Genomic DNA, 13,719 nt, shown 5'->3' on the forward strand with positions numbered 1-13,719 from the left:
GTGCTAGCAGATGCAAATAATTCTTCAATAAAAATGATATAAAATCATACAAATAAACTGAAAAGTATATAAATAAGCACTAGACACAACAATTTCTGTCCTTTATCGAGCCCAGTTTTGCATGAAATGTTCCCTTGGTATCTCTAATTTCCTTGAAGAGATCTCTAGTCTTTCCCATTCTGTTGTTTTCCTCTATTTCTTTTCATTGATCACTGAGGAAGGCTTTCTTATCTCTTCTTGCTATTCTTTGGAACTCTGCATTCAGATGCTTATGTCTTTCCTTTTCTCATTTGCTTTTTGCTTCTTTTCTTTTCACAGCTATTTGTAAGGCTTCCTCAGACAGCCATTTTGCTTTTTTGCATTTCTTTTCCATGAGGATGGTCTTGATCCCTGTCTCCTGTAAAATGTCACGAACCTCAGTCCATAGTTCATCAGGAGATCTAACCAGTCCATTCTGAAGGAGATCAGTCCTGGGATTTCTTTGGAAGGAATGATGCTAAAGCTGAAACTCCAGTACTTTGGCCACCTCATGCAAGAGTTGACTCATTGGAAAAGACTCTGATGATGGGAGGGATTGGGGGCAGGAAGAGAAGGGGATGACAGAGGATGAGATGGCTGGATGGCATCACCGACTCGATGGACGTGAGTCTGAGTGAACTCCAGGAGTTGGTGATGGACAGGGAGGCCTGGCATGCTGCGATTCATGGGGTCTTAACGAGCCAGACACGACTGAGAGACTGAACTGAACTGAACTGAGACATAACCAATACATGCTAGGTTATTTTGCATCCAGAGAATACTTTCTTACTTCTTAGGCTTGGCCAGTAGGAAACACTGGGAAAAACTTTCAGATATAAGAGCTAAAAATTACTTTACAAATAACCCTTTCTAGCAGTTTTCAAACTGTGTTTAGTAGCAAATTATTCAACGGAATCTTATTGACTTATCAATATATGAAATGTATAACCTATGGTTTATGTCAGGGGTTGAAATTTGGAAAACTGCTCAATTTTCCCATTCTCTCTCACACTCTGGAACAAGTTCTTATCTATTTTTGTAACATTCTATTTTTCTGTGTTTCTCTGAGGCACCTATAGTGGGCTTTCCAAGTGGCACAGGTGGTAAAGCAACTCGCCTGCCAGTGCAGGAGATATAAGAGATATGGGTTAGATTCCTGGGTTGAGAGGATTCCTTGGAGAAGGGCATGGCAACCCACTCAAGTATTCTTGCCTGAAGAATCCCATGGACAGAGAAGCCTGGGGTCTACAGTCCATAGGGTTTCAAAGAGTTGGACATGATTGAAGTGAATTAGAACAATCATGCGCATAATAGGAAAAGTGAAGAGTGTTGCAAAACGCCACAGTTAACGAGTCTCTCTGTTTTTTTTTTTTAATATAAATACTTCTTTATTAATGGCATCAAGTACCAACTTAGTGATTCTCGTTTTCCTGAAAAAGAATACTTGCTTAAACTAATGTTATCTGTTCCACCCTTGGCTCATGCTGCCTGAACACTACTCATTCTTTATTCCATAGTCTGATCAAGTTCAGATAGCTGAAGTTAACCATCCATATTTTTCACTTTTGGAGAGTTGGGCTTGTAGTGAGCAAAAAACCACAATAATTTGTAATTAAGACACACAGAAAAAAAATCAGGTATTTCCTATTCCTTCTTTTAAGAGACAACATGTTTATAGCCTTGGGAAAAGTCTGCTCATAGATTGTCAATTATTCTGTTCCATATTTAGCCTTAATTCTTATTTTGGCAGACAATTTTGGAGAGAATGAATGAGTTCCATCAAATATCTGGAGATGCCTGCCACCTGCAGACTTTGTGCTGAGTTCCCCATGCCTTTCTCCATCCCTGCATCCTGGCCTGTGGCTCTGGCTCTGGCTCTCCTGTATAGCAGTGACCATGGAGTGGGCCAATGAGACATTAGTGACAGAGTTTGTCTTCCTCGGCTTCTCATCTCTGGCTGGGCTTCAACGGCTGCTCTTTGCTGTCTTCCTGCTTGTGTACTTGTTCATGCTGGGCACCAATGCCATCATCGTTTCTACCATTGTGCTGGACAGAGCCCTCCACACCCCCATGTACTTCTTCCTTGGTGTCCTCTCCTGCTCTGAGACTTGTTACACCTTCGTCATTGTACCCAAGATGCTGGTTGACCTGCTGGCCCAGAAGAAGACCATCTCCTTCCTGGGCTGTGCCATCCAGATGTTTTCCTTCCTCTTTCTAGGTTGCTCTCACTCCTTCCTGCTGGCAGCCATGGGTTATGATCGCTACGTGGCCATCTGTGACCCTCTGCGCTACACAGTGCTCATGGGGCATGGGGTGTGCGTGGGACTCGTGGCTGCTGCCTGTGCCTGCGGCTTTACTGTCGCACAGATCATCACATCCTTGGTATTTCACCTGCCCTTTCACTCCTCCAACCAACTACACCACTTCTTCTGTGACATCTTTCCTGTCCTCAAGCTGGCATCGCATCACTCTTACCTCAGTCAGTTGGTCGTTTTTGTGCTTGGTGTATTTGCCTTGATTATTCCCCTGTTACTTATCCTGGTCTCCTACATCCACATCATCTCTGCCATTCTAAAAATCCCATCATCTGTTGGAAGATACAAAACCTTCTCTACATGTGCCTCTCATCTCATTGTGATAACTGTTCATTATGGTTGTGCCTCTTTCATTTACTTAAGGCCCAAATCCAATTACTCAACAAGTCAAGACACCCTAATATCTGTGTTTTATACCATCCTCACACCACTATTCAACCCAATGATTTACAGCCTGAGAAATAAGGAATTCAAATCAGCTCTTCAAAGAACAATGGCCCAAACTTCATGTCTTGTTAATTAAAGAGCCAAGTTCTCACTATTCAGCCAATTGTGTGCCTTTTATGTGACAGGTAATATGTGCATTTCACGCAGTTTCTCAACTGAGTGTAGGACACACTACCATAAGAATATTTTGCATATTAGAAGAATGAAGCTCAGAGAAGTTAAGATATTTTGGCTTTCTACCATCAGTGATACTCTAAGAGGTCTGTGCAGATGAGGGAAATAATCACTCAGTTAAAGAACAAATTTCACTATATTTCACTGCTATGAAGTTTGATTACTCGAAAGTATATACATCAGCAGAGGTGAGTAAAGATACATTCAAATTGTGAAATAGAATAAAGGAAACCTCACTTTAAAAAATTGTTTTTTGACTTCACTATACAGGTTCAGTTCAGTTCAGTTCAGTTCAGTTCATTCACTCAGTCATGTCTGACTCTTTGCGACCCCATGAATTGCAGCACGCCAGGCCTCCCTGTCCATCACCAACTCCTGGAGTTCACTCAGACTCACGTCCATCGAGTCAGTGATGCCATCCAGCCGTCTCATCCTCTGTCATCCCCTTCTCCTCCTGCCCCCAATCCCTCCCATCATCAGAGTCTTTTTCAATGAGTCAACTCTTTGCATGAGGTGGCCAAAGTACTGGAGTTTCAGCTTCAGCATTATTCCCTCCAAAGAAATCCCAGGACTGATCTCCTTCAGAATGGACTGGTTGGATCTCCTTGCAGTCCAAGGGACTCTCAAGAGTCTTCTCCAACACCACAGTTCAAAAGCATCAATTCTTCAGCACTCAGCCTTCTTCACAGTCCAACTCTCACATCCATACATGACCACTGGGAAAACCATAGGCTTGTCTAGACGGACCTTTGTTGGCAAAGTAATGTCTCTGCTTTTCAATATGCTATCTAGGTTGGTCATAACTTTCCTTCCAAAGAGTAAGCCTCTTTTAATTTCATGGCTGCACTCACCATTTGCAGTGATTTTGGAGCTCCCCAATATGAAGTCTGACACTGTTTCCACTGTTTCCCCATCTATTTCCCAGGTAGTAATGGGACCAGATATCATGATCTTTGTTTTCTGAATGTTGAGCTTTAAGCCAACTTTTTCACTCCCGTCTACCACTTTCATCAAGAGGCTCTTTAGTTCCTCTTCACTTTTTGCCATAAGGGTGGTGTCATCTGCATATCTGAGGTTATTGATATTTCTCCAGGTTATCTTGATTCCAGCTTGTGCTTCCTCCAGCCCAGTGTTTCTCATGATGTACTCTGCATATAAGTTAAATAAACAGGGTGACAATATACAGCCTTGAGATACTCCTTTTACAGGTTGGAGGACTTTAATTCCCCAACTGGAGATTGAACACAGGCCCTCAGCAGTGAGAGTGTGGAGTCCTAACCACTGGCCTGCTAGGGAATTCTGAATAAGCCTCATTTTTAAATTGAAGTATAGTTGATTTACAATGTTGTGTTAATTTAAAGTGTATACCACATTGATTCATGCATATGTATTTATATATGCACTTTGTTGTGATTAGTCACTCAGTTGTGTCTTACTCTTTGCTGCCCCATGGACTGTAGCCTGCCAGGCTCCTCTCTCCTTGGTGATTTTCCAGGCAAGAATACTACAGTGGGTTTCCACGCCCTCCTCCAGAAGGAAGATCCCCTGGAGAAGGGAATGGCTACCCATTCCAGTATTCATTCCTGGAGAATCCCATGAACAAGGGAGTCTGGCAGGCTATAGTTTATGGGGTCTCAAAGATTCAGGCACAACTGAGTGACTAAGCACACACACATTTTTTTTTTTGTCCATATTCTTTTCCTACATAGATTATTACAAAATATTGGTAGTTCTCTGTTCTATCCAGAAGGTTCTTGTTGGTTATTTATTTTATATACAGACCTGTGTAAATGTTAATTCCAACCTCCTAATTTATCCATCCCCTTTCTTTTTTTGTAACTTAAGTTTGTTTTCTCTATCTGAGTCTGTTTCTGTTCTGTAAGTAAGTTCATTTGGGTCTTTTTCTTTTTTTCTTTTTTAGATTCCACATACAAGTGAGCTCATACGATATTTGTCTTTTTCTGACTTACTTCACTTAGCATAATAATTTCTAGGTCCATTCAATTTTTTGAAAATAGCATTGTTTCATTGTTTTTTATAATTAAGTAATATTACATTACATATTTTATTTATACCACATATCCTATACACATTTATTAAGTTGATATTTTTGTTGCTTCCAAGTCTTAGCTACTATAAATAGTGCTGCTATGAACATTGTGATGATGTATCTTTTTATATTTTGGTTTTCTTTGGATGTATGCCCAGAGGTAGAATTGTAGGATCATTTTGTAACTCTATTTTTAGTTTTTTAAGAAACCTCCATACTGTTCTCCATAGTAGATGTACCAATTCACATTCCCATAAATAGTGTAGGAGGGAAATCTCAACTAAAATGGAGCTGGAGGCCTGAAGTGAGAGTCCTCATACATTGCATGGTTATCAGTTACAGACCCCTATAGAAAAGCATCAACTACAGACCCCATCAAGAAGAGTTCTCCTTGTCCAGCAATAAATCCAGCAAATGGATAGTCCTGCACCTTTCTAATCTCTCTGTTTCCTTCAGTGTCAGTCAGTTCAGTCATTCAGTCATGTCCGATTCTGCGACACCATGGACTGCAGCACACCAGACTTCCCTGTCTATCACCAACTGCTGGATCTAGCTCAAACTCATGTTCATCCAGTTGATGATGCCATCTCATCCTCTGTCGTCCCCTTCTCCTCCCGCCCTCAATCTTTCCCAGCATCAGGGTCTTTTTTAATGAGTCAGTTCTTCTCATCAGGTGGAAAAAGTATTGGAGTTTCAGCTTCAACATCAGCCCTTTCAGTGAATACTCAGGACTGGTTTTCATTAGGATTGACTGGTTGGATCTCCTTACAGTCCAAGGTTCTCTTAAGAATCTTCTCCAACATCACAGTTCAAAAGCATCAATTCTTTGGTGCTAGTTTTCTTTATGGTCCAGCTCTCACATCTGTGCATGACTACTGGAGAAACCATAGCTTTTACTAGATGGACATTCAGTGTAATTCCTTCAGTGCAATTTCATTCAAAACAACCCCTTCCAACTTCCACTTTTTTTGTCAACAAAGTAATGCTTCTCTCATTGCTTTCTTAGACTTACCTATAGTTTTTGCTATAGCATGTTTACCCCAAATTGCAGTTCCTTGCTGTTCTCAAATAAACCCATTATGCCAGTAGAATAATTGGCTGTTTTATTTTTTAGGACAACATTGTCTAGTTCCATGGAAAAATAGAAGATAATTTGATTGTCTCCCCTTACCTCTCCTCCTAACAACTTTTTATTTCATGAACACAACACTCTGTAGCTGTCCTTGGTGGCCCGTCTCAGTTTCTGATCCACTCACCTCAACCTACATATTGAAATGTCTATGCTTTCCTTGGGATCGCTTTGTTCCTCTTTTGTTTGAGGTTACAACCTCATTATGGAGTCTCCTTCCTATTTGCATGCAATTATTCCCTGTACTCTCCTCTCTTTACCCGCATGCTCATTCCTGCACATCATACCTATTGATTATCCTCCGGGAAGTGACTAACATTGCATCATTGCTGAAATATCTCAGATAATCTAAGCAAAGGTTTTGAGACAATATAATAAGTTGGAGAGCTAGTCTTCCCTAATGACCAGAAAATTTGTGGAAATACCCTCGATGAGTTCCCTTGCCCTATGGAATAAAACCAAGAAGCCTCTGTTAGCAAGAATTTATCACCTAGTCTCTGCCTACCACTCTGACATTATTATTTCTAAGATTATTGTGATTCATTTCTCATATGTGCCTAGTTAAGCCCTCTGATGCTAATCAACTGTTTGCTGGTGCTTCAAGTGTCATTCTGTATTCTCCTATGTTTTTCCTTGGGTTCCTTCTTCCCTGTGAAATAGCTCCTCTCCTCTATATAAGTTGCATATTTCAAGATATTCTGAGCTATTCCTTCACTTTCTTTTTTTGTTTTGTCTTTTTAATTTTTAAAACATTATTTAATTGGAGGATAATTACAATATTGTATAGGTTTCTGCCATACATCAACATGAATCAGCCATAGGTATATAAATGTCATCTCCCTCTTGAATCTTCCTCCCACCTGCCACCCCCCATACCACCCCTCTAGGTTGTCAGAGCACTCGGTTTGAGCCCCCTGTGTCATACAGCAAATTTACATTGGGTACCTATTTTATATATGGTTGTATATGTTTCAATATTACTTTCCCAGTTCACCCCACCCTCTCCTTCCCTTACTGTGCCCACAAATCTGTTCTATATGTCTGTGTTTCCATTGCTGCCCTGCACATAAGTTCATCAGTACTATCTTTCTAGATTCCATATATATGCATTAATATATAATACTTGTCTTTCTCTTTCTGACTTACTTTATTTTATATAATAGGCTCTAGGTTCATCCACTTCATTAGAACAGACTCAAGTGTGTTCCTTTTTATGACTACGTAATAGCCCATTGTGTGTGTATATATATATATATATATATATATATATATACCATAGGTTCTTTATCCATTCATCTGTCAATGGACATCAATGTTGCTTCCATGTCCTGGCTATTGTAGTGCTGCAATGAATATTGGGGTAAATATGTTGTTTTCAATGTTGATTTCCTCAGGGTATATGCCCAGTAGTGGAACTGTTGGGTCATATGGGGCTTCCCTTGTGGCTCAGTTCATAAAGAATTTGCCTTCAATGTGGGAGACCTGGGTTTGATCCCTGGGTTGGGAAGATCCCCTGAAGAAGGGAAAGGCTACCCACTCCAGTATTCTGGCCTGGGGAATTCCATGGACTGTATAATCCATGGGTCACAAACAGTCAGACACGGCTGAGTGATTTTTGCTTTCAGTTTTCACTTGTTGGTTTTATTCCTAGTGTTTTAAGGAATCTCCATACTGTCTTCCATAGTGGCTGTATCAATTTACATTCCTGCCAAGAGTGCAAGAGGGTGCCTTTTTCTCCACACCCTCTCCAGCATTTATTGCTTGTAGATTTTTAAAAACATTTTTTTTGTTGTTGTTAAAAGTGTTTCTTCCTCTTCTGAATTATTTTATTCCTTTGTTCTAAATTTCTTTTTTTTTCCTTACAAACCTTTGTGTCAAGGGCTGACTTTCAATAGATTGCAGTGAGGGAGCTGCTCTGCTGCGTACAAAACCCAACCCAGAAGCAGGTCCTACATGAATGGTTCAGCACCAGGCATGCGGTGTGTGACCGGCGAGGGGGTGGCCGCCAGCGAGTGGCGCGGGGAGGGGGGGCAGGTGGCGGGAGGGGAGGCGACTATCCAGGGCCAACCAACGCTCCTGTGGTGCTGTAGATTTTTTGATGATGGTCATTCTGACCAGTGTAAGGTGATATCTCATTGTAGTTTTGATTTGTGTCCCTCTAATAATGAGCAATGTTGAGCATCTTTTCATGTGTTTATTAGCTATCTGTATGTCTTCTTTGGAGACGTATCTCTTTAGGTCTTCTGTCCACTATTTGATTGAGTTGTTTGTTTTTCTGATACTGGGCTGCATAAGCTGCTTGTGTATTATAGAGATTAATCCTTTGTCAGTTGTTTCACTTGCTATTATTTTCTCCCATTCTTAAGGTTGTCTTTTCACCTTGTTTAAACTTTGCTTTGCAGAATTCATTGTTTAATTATGTCCAATTTATTTATTTATTTATTTTTTCCATTACTCTAGAAGATGAGTCAAAGGATCTTGCTGTGATTTATTTCAGAGAATATTCTGCCTATGTTTTCCTCTAAGAACTTTATAGTTTCTGGTCTTACATTTAAGTCTTTAATCCATTTTGAGTTTATTTCTGTGTATGGCATTAGGAAATGTTCTAATTGCATTTTTTTTTACATGTAGTTGCCCAGTTTTTTCAGCACCGCTTATTGAAGAGACTGTCTTTTCTCCATTGTATACTCTTGCCTCCCTTGTCAATGATAAGTTGTCCATAGGTGCATGGGTTTATCTCTGGGCTTTCTATCTTATTTAATTGATCTATATGTCTTTTTTTGTGCCAGTACCATACTGCCTTGATGACTGTAGCTTTGTAGTATAGTCTAAAGTCAGGAAGGTTGATTCTTTCATCTCTATTTCTCTTTCTTAAGATTGATTTAGCTATTTAGGGTCTTTTGTGGTTCCATACAAATTATAACATTTTTGTTTTAGTTCTGTGAAGCATACCATTGGTAGTTTGACAGGGATTGCATTGACTCTGTAAATTTCTTTAGGTAGTATAGTCATTTTCACAATATTGATTATTTCAGTCCAAGAACATGGCATATCTCTCCGTCCATTTGTGTAATCTTTGATTTCTTTCATTAGAGTCTTATAATCTGCATACAGGTCTTTTGTCTCTTTAGGTAGGCTTATTCCTAGGTTTATTCCTTATTTTATTCTTTTTGTTGCAATGGTGATTGGGATTGTTTCCTTCATTCCTCTGAGATTTCATGGTTAGTGTATAAGAATGCAAGTGATTTCTGTTTATTAGTTTTATACCCTGTAACTTTTCTATAACACTGATTAAGTTCAGTTCAGTTTAGTTCAGTCACTCAGTCATGTCTGATACTTTGCGACTCCATGAACCGCAGCATGCCAGGCCTCTCCATCACCAACTCCCAGAGTTTACCCAAACTCATGTTCATTGAGTTGGTGACACCATCCAACCATTTCATCCTCTGTCATCTGCTTCTCCCCTGCCCTCAATCTTTCAGAGTATTTTGAAATGAGTCATCAGGGTCTTTTCAAATGAGTCAAGACATTGATACAGGTGGCCAAAGTATTGGAGTTTCAGCTTCAACATCAATCCTTTCAATGAACACCCAGAACTGATCTCCTGTAGGATGGACTGGTTGGATATCCTTGCAGTCTAAGGGATTCTCAAGAGTCTTCTCCAACACCACAGTTCAAAAGCATCAATTCTTCGGCACTCAGCTTTCTTTATAGTCCAACTCTCACATCCATACCTGACTACTGGATAAACCATAGCCTTGACTAGATGGACCTTTGTTGACAAAGTAATGTCTCTGCTTTTTAATATGCTGTCTATGTTGGTCATAACTTTCTTTCTAAGGAGTAAGCATCTTTTAATTTCATGGTGCAATCACCAGCTGCAGTGATTTAGGATCCCCAAAAAATAAAGTCTGACACTGTTTCCCCTGTTTCCAATCTATTTGCCAAGAAGTGATGGGACCAGATGCCATGATCTTCGTTTTTTGAATGTTGAGCTTTAAACCAACTTTTTCACTCTCCTCTTTCACTTTCATCAAGAGGCTCTTTAGTTCCTCTTTAGTTTCTGCCATAAAGGTGGTGGTGTCACCTGCACATCTGAGGTTATTGATATTTCTCCCAGCAATTTTGATTCCAGCTTGTGCTTCATCTAGCCCAGCGTTTATCATAATGTACTCTGCATGTAAGTTAAATAAGCAGGATGACAATATACAGCCTTGACATACTCCTTTTCCTATTTGGAACCAGTCTGTTGTTCCATGTCCAGTTCTAACTGTTGCTTCCTGACCTGCATACAGATTTCTCAAGAGGCAGGTCAGGTGGTCTGGTATTCCCATCTCTTTCAGGATTTTCCACAGTTTCTTGTGATCCACACAGTCAAAGGCTTTGGCATAGTCAATAAAGCAGAAATAGCTGTTTTTTTGAACTCTCTTGCTTTTTTGATGATCCAGTGGATGTTGGCAATTTGGTCTCTGGTTCCTCTGCTTTTCTAAAACCAGCTTGAACATCTGGAATTTCACGGTTCACATATTGCTGAAGCCTGGCTTGGAGAATTTTGAGCATTACTTTACTAGCATGTGAGATGAGTGCAATTGTTTTGTAGTTTGAGCCCTTTTTGGCATTGCCTTTCTTTGGGGTTGTAATGAAAACTGACCTTTTCCAGTCATGTGGCCACTGCTGAGTTTTCCAAATTTGCTGGCATGTTGAGTGCAGCACTTTCACAGCATCATCTTTCAGGATTTAAAATAGCTCTACTGGAATTCCATCACCTCCCTTAGTTTTGTTTATAGTGATGCTTCCTAAGTCCCACTTGACTTCACATTCCAAGATGTCTGGTTCTAGGTGAGTGATCACACCATCATGATTATCTGGGTCGTGAAGATCTTTTTTTATACAGTTCTTCTGTGTATTCTTTCCACCTCTTCTCAATATCGTCTGCTCATGTTAGGTCCCTACCATTTCTGTCCTTTATTGAGCCCAACTTTGCACTAATGTTCCCTTGGTATCTCTAATTTTCTTGAAGAGATCTCTAGTCTTTCCCATTCTATTGTTTTCCTCTATTTCTTTGCATTGATCACTGAGGAAGGCTTTTTTTTTTTTTTTTTTTTAAATCTCTCCTTGCTATTCTTTGGAACTCTGCATCCAAATGGGTATATCTTTCCTTTTCTCCTTTGCTTTTCGTTTCTTTTCTTTTCACAGCTACTTGTAAGGCCTCCTCAAACAGCCATTTTGCTGTTTTGCATTTCTTTGTCTTGGGGACGGTCTTGATCCCTGTCTCCGGTACAGTGTCATGAACCTCCATCCACAGTTTATCAGGCATTCTGCTTATAAGATCTAGTCCCTTAAATCTATTTCTCACTTCCACTGTATAATCATAAGGATTTGATTTAGGTCATACCTGAATGGTCTAGTGGTTTTCCCCACTTTCTTCAATTTCAGTTTGAATTTGGCAAAAAGGAGTTCATAATCTGAGCCACAGTCAGTTCCCGGTTTTGTTTTTGCTGGCTGTATAGAGCTTCTCCATCTTTGGCTTCAAAGAATATAATCAATCTGATTTTGGTGTTGTCCATCTGGCGATGTCTATGTGTAGAGTCTTCTCTTGTGTTGTTGGAAGAGGGCGTTTTCTATGACCAGTGCATTCTCTTGGCAAAACTCTATTAGACTTTGCCCTGCTTCATTCTGTACTCCAAGGCCAAATTTGCCTGTTACTCCAGGTATTTCTTGACTCTCTACTTTTGCATTTCAGTCCGCTATAATGTAAAGGACATCTTTTTTGGGTGTTAGTTCTAAAAAGTCTTGTAGGTCTTCATAAAACCGTTCAACTTCAGCTTCTTTAGTGTTGCTGGTCGGGGCATAGACTTGGATTACTGTGATATTGAATGGTTTGCCTTGGAAATGAACAGAGATCATTCTGTTGTTTTTGAGATTGCATCCAAGTACTGCATTTTGGACTCTTTTGAGACTATGATGGCCGCTCCATTTCTTCTAAGGGATTCCTGCCCACAGTTGTAGATATAATCGTCATCTGAGTTACATTCACCCATTCCAGTGAATCGTAGGTTGCTGATTCCAAGAATGTTGATGTTCACTCTTGCCATCTCCTGTTTGACCACTTCCAATTGGCTTGATTCATGGACCTAACATTCCAGGTTCCTATGCAATATTGCTCTTTACAACACTGGACCTTGCTTCTATCACCAGTCACATCCACAGCTGGGTGTTGTTTTTGCTTTGACTCCATCCATTCGTTCTTTCTGGAGTTATTTCTCCACTGATCTCCAGCAGCATATTGGGCATCTATCGACCTGGGGAGTTCCTTTTTCAGTGCCCTATCTTTTTGCCTCTTCATACTGTTCATGGGGTTCTCAAGGCAAGAATACTGAAGTAGTTTGCCATTCCCTTCTCCAGTGGACCACATTCTGTCAGACCTCTCCACTGTGACCCATTCATCTTGGGTTGCCCCATATGGCATGGCTTAGTTTCATTCACTGATTAGCTCTAGCAATTTTCTGGTTCCATCTTTGGGGTTTTCTATGTATAGTATTGTGCCATCTGAAACAATGAGAATTTTACTTCTCACTTTCCAATCTGGATTCCTTGTATTTCTTTTCTTTTCTGATTGCTGTGACTGGGACTTTCAAAACGTGTTGAATAACAATAATGGCAAGAGTGAGCACCTTGTCTTGTTCCAAATTTTAGAGGATATGCTTTCAGTTTTTTGCCATTGAGAATAATTGTTGTGGGCTTGTCATATATGGCCTTAATTATGCAGAGTCGCTTAATTATACCTCAGCATAATTAAGTGATTTCTGCTAAGTCGCTTCAATCGTGTCCGACCCTGTGCGACCCCTTAGACAGCAGCCCACCAGGCTCCCCCATCCCTGGGATTCTTCAGGCAAGAACACTGGAGTGGGTTGCCATTTCCTTCTCCTATAATATCAAAGATGTATTTCTCAGAGACAAATGTTTGTTGTCATATTGAACAAAAAAGGAATTTAAAAGGTTCTTTTTTTCTGCCTATTAAAACTTTAGAGGAGGTTTAATATTCAGTAAATACAATAAATGTGATCTAAAATAATCTTTCATAATGGAATTTCATGGAGAAGGCAATGGCACCCCACTCCAGTACTCTTGCCTGGGAAATCCCATGGGTGGAGGAGCTTGGTGGGCTGCAGTCCACGGGGTCGCTAAGAGTCGGACACGACTGAGTGACTTCACTTTCATCTTTCACTTTTATGCATTGGAAAAGGAAATGGCAACCCACTCCAGTGTTCTTGCCTGGAGAATCCCAGGGACAGAGGAGCCTGGTGGGCTGCCATCTATGGGGTTGCACAGAGTCGAACATGACTGAAGCAACTTACTAGTGTAGCAGCAATGGAATTTCACATGGTTAAAATACATTCTTATTTCCTTCTCTAAGCTTTTATTTATTTTTGCTGGAAAATGGAAAGTATTGTGGTGTTTTTTTTTTTTTTTTTGCTTCTTTACTACAGAAAACATGCACACACACACACATATTATTGCAAGTTCCTGACCCCAATTTGTATTGATTTTCATTCTCCCATGACATGTATGCAATGCTTTTTCTA

The 13,719-nt window shown here is 40.2% G+C and overlaps 1 protein-coding gene across 1 annotated transcript; it reads left to right on the forward strand.

Moving 5' to 3' along the window:
• On the forward strand, window positions 1,915-2,856 carry LOC102190476 (olfactory receptor 10K1-like). Its single transcript, XM_005677317.2, has one exon. It carries the CDS (start codon window positions 1,915-1,917, stop codon window positions 2,854-2,856), a length of 942 nt encoding a protein of 313 aa, XP_005677374.1.

The sequence above is a fragment of the Capra hircus genome, chromosome 3 (genome assembly GCF_001704415.2).
Source record: "Capra hircus breed San Clemente chromosome 3, ASM170441v1, whole genome shotgun sequence".
Taxonomy (NCBI): domain Eukaryota; kingdom Metazoa; phylum Chordata; class Mammalia; order Artiodactyla; family Bovidae; genus Capra; species Capra hircus.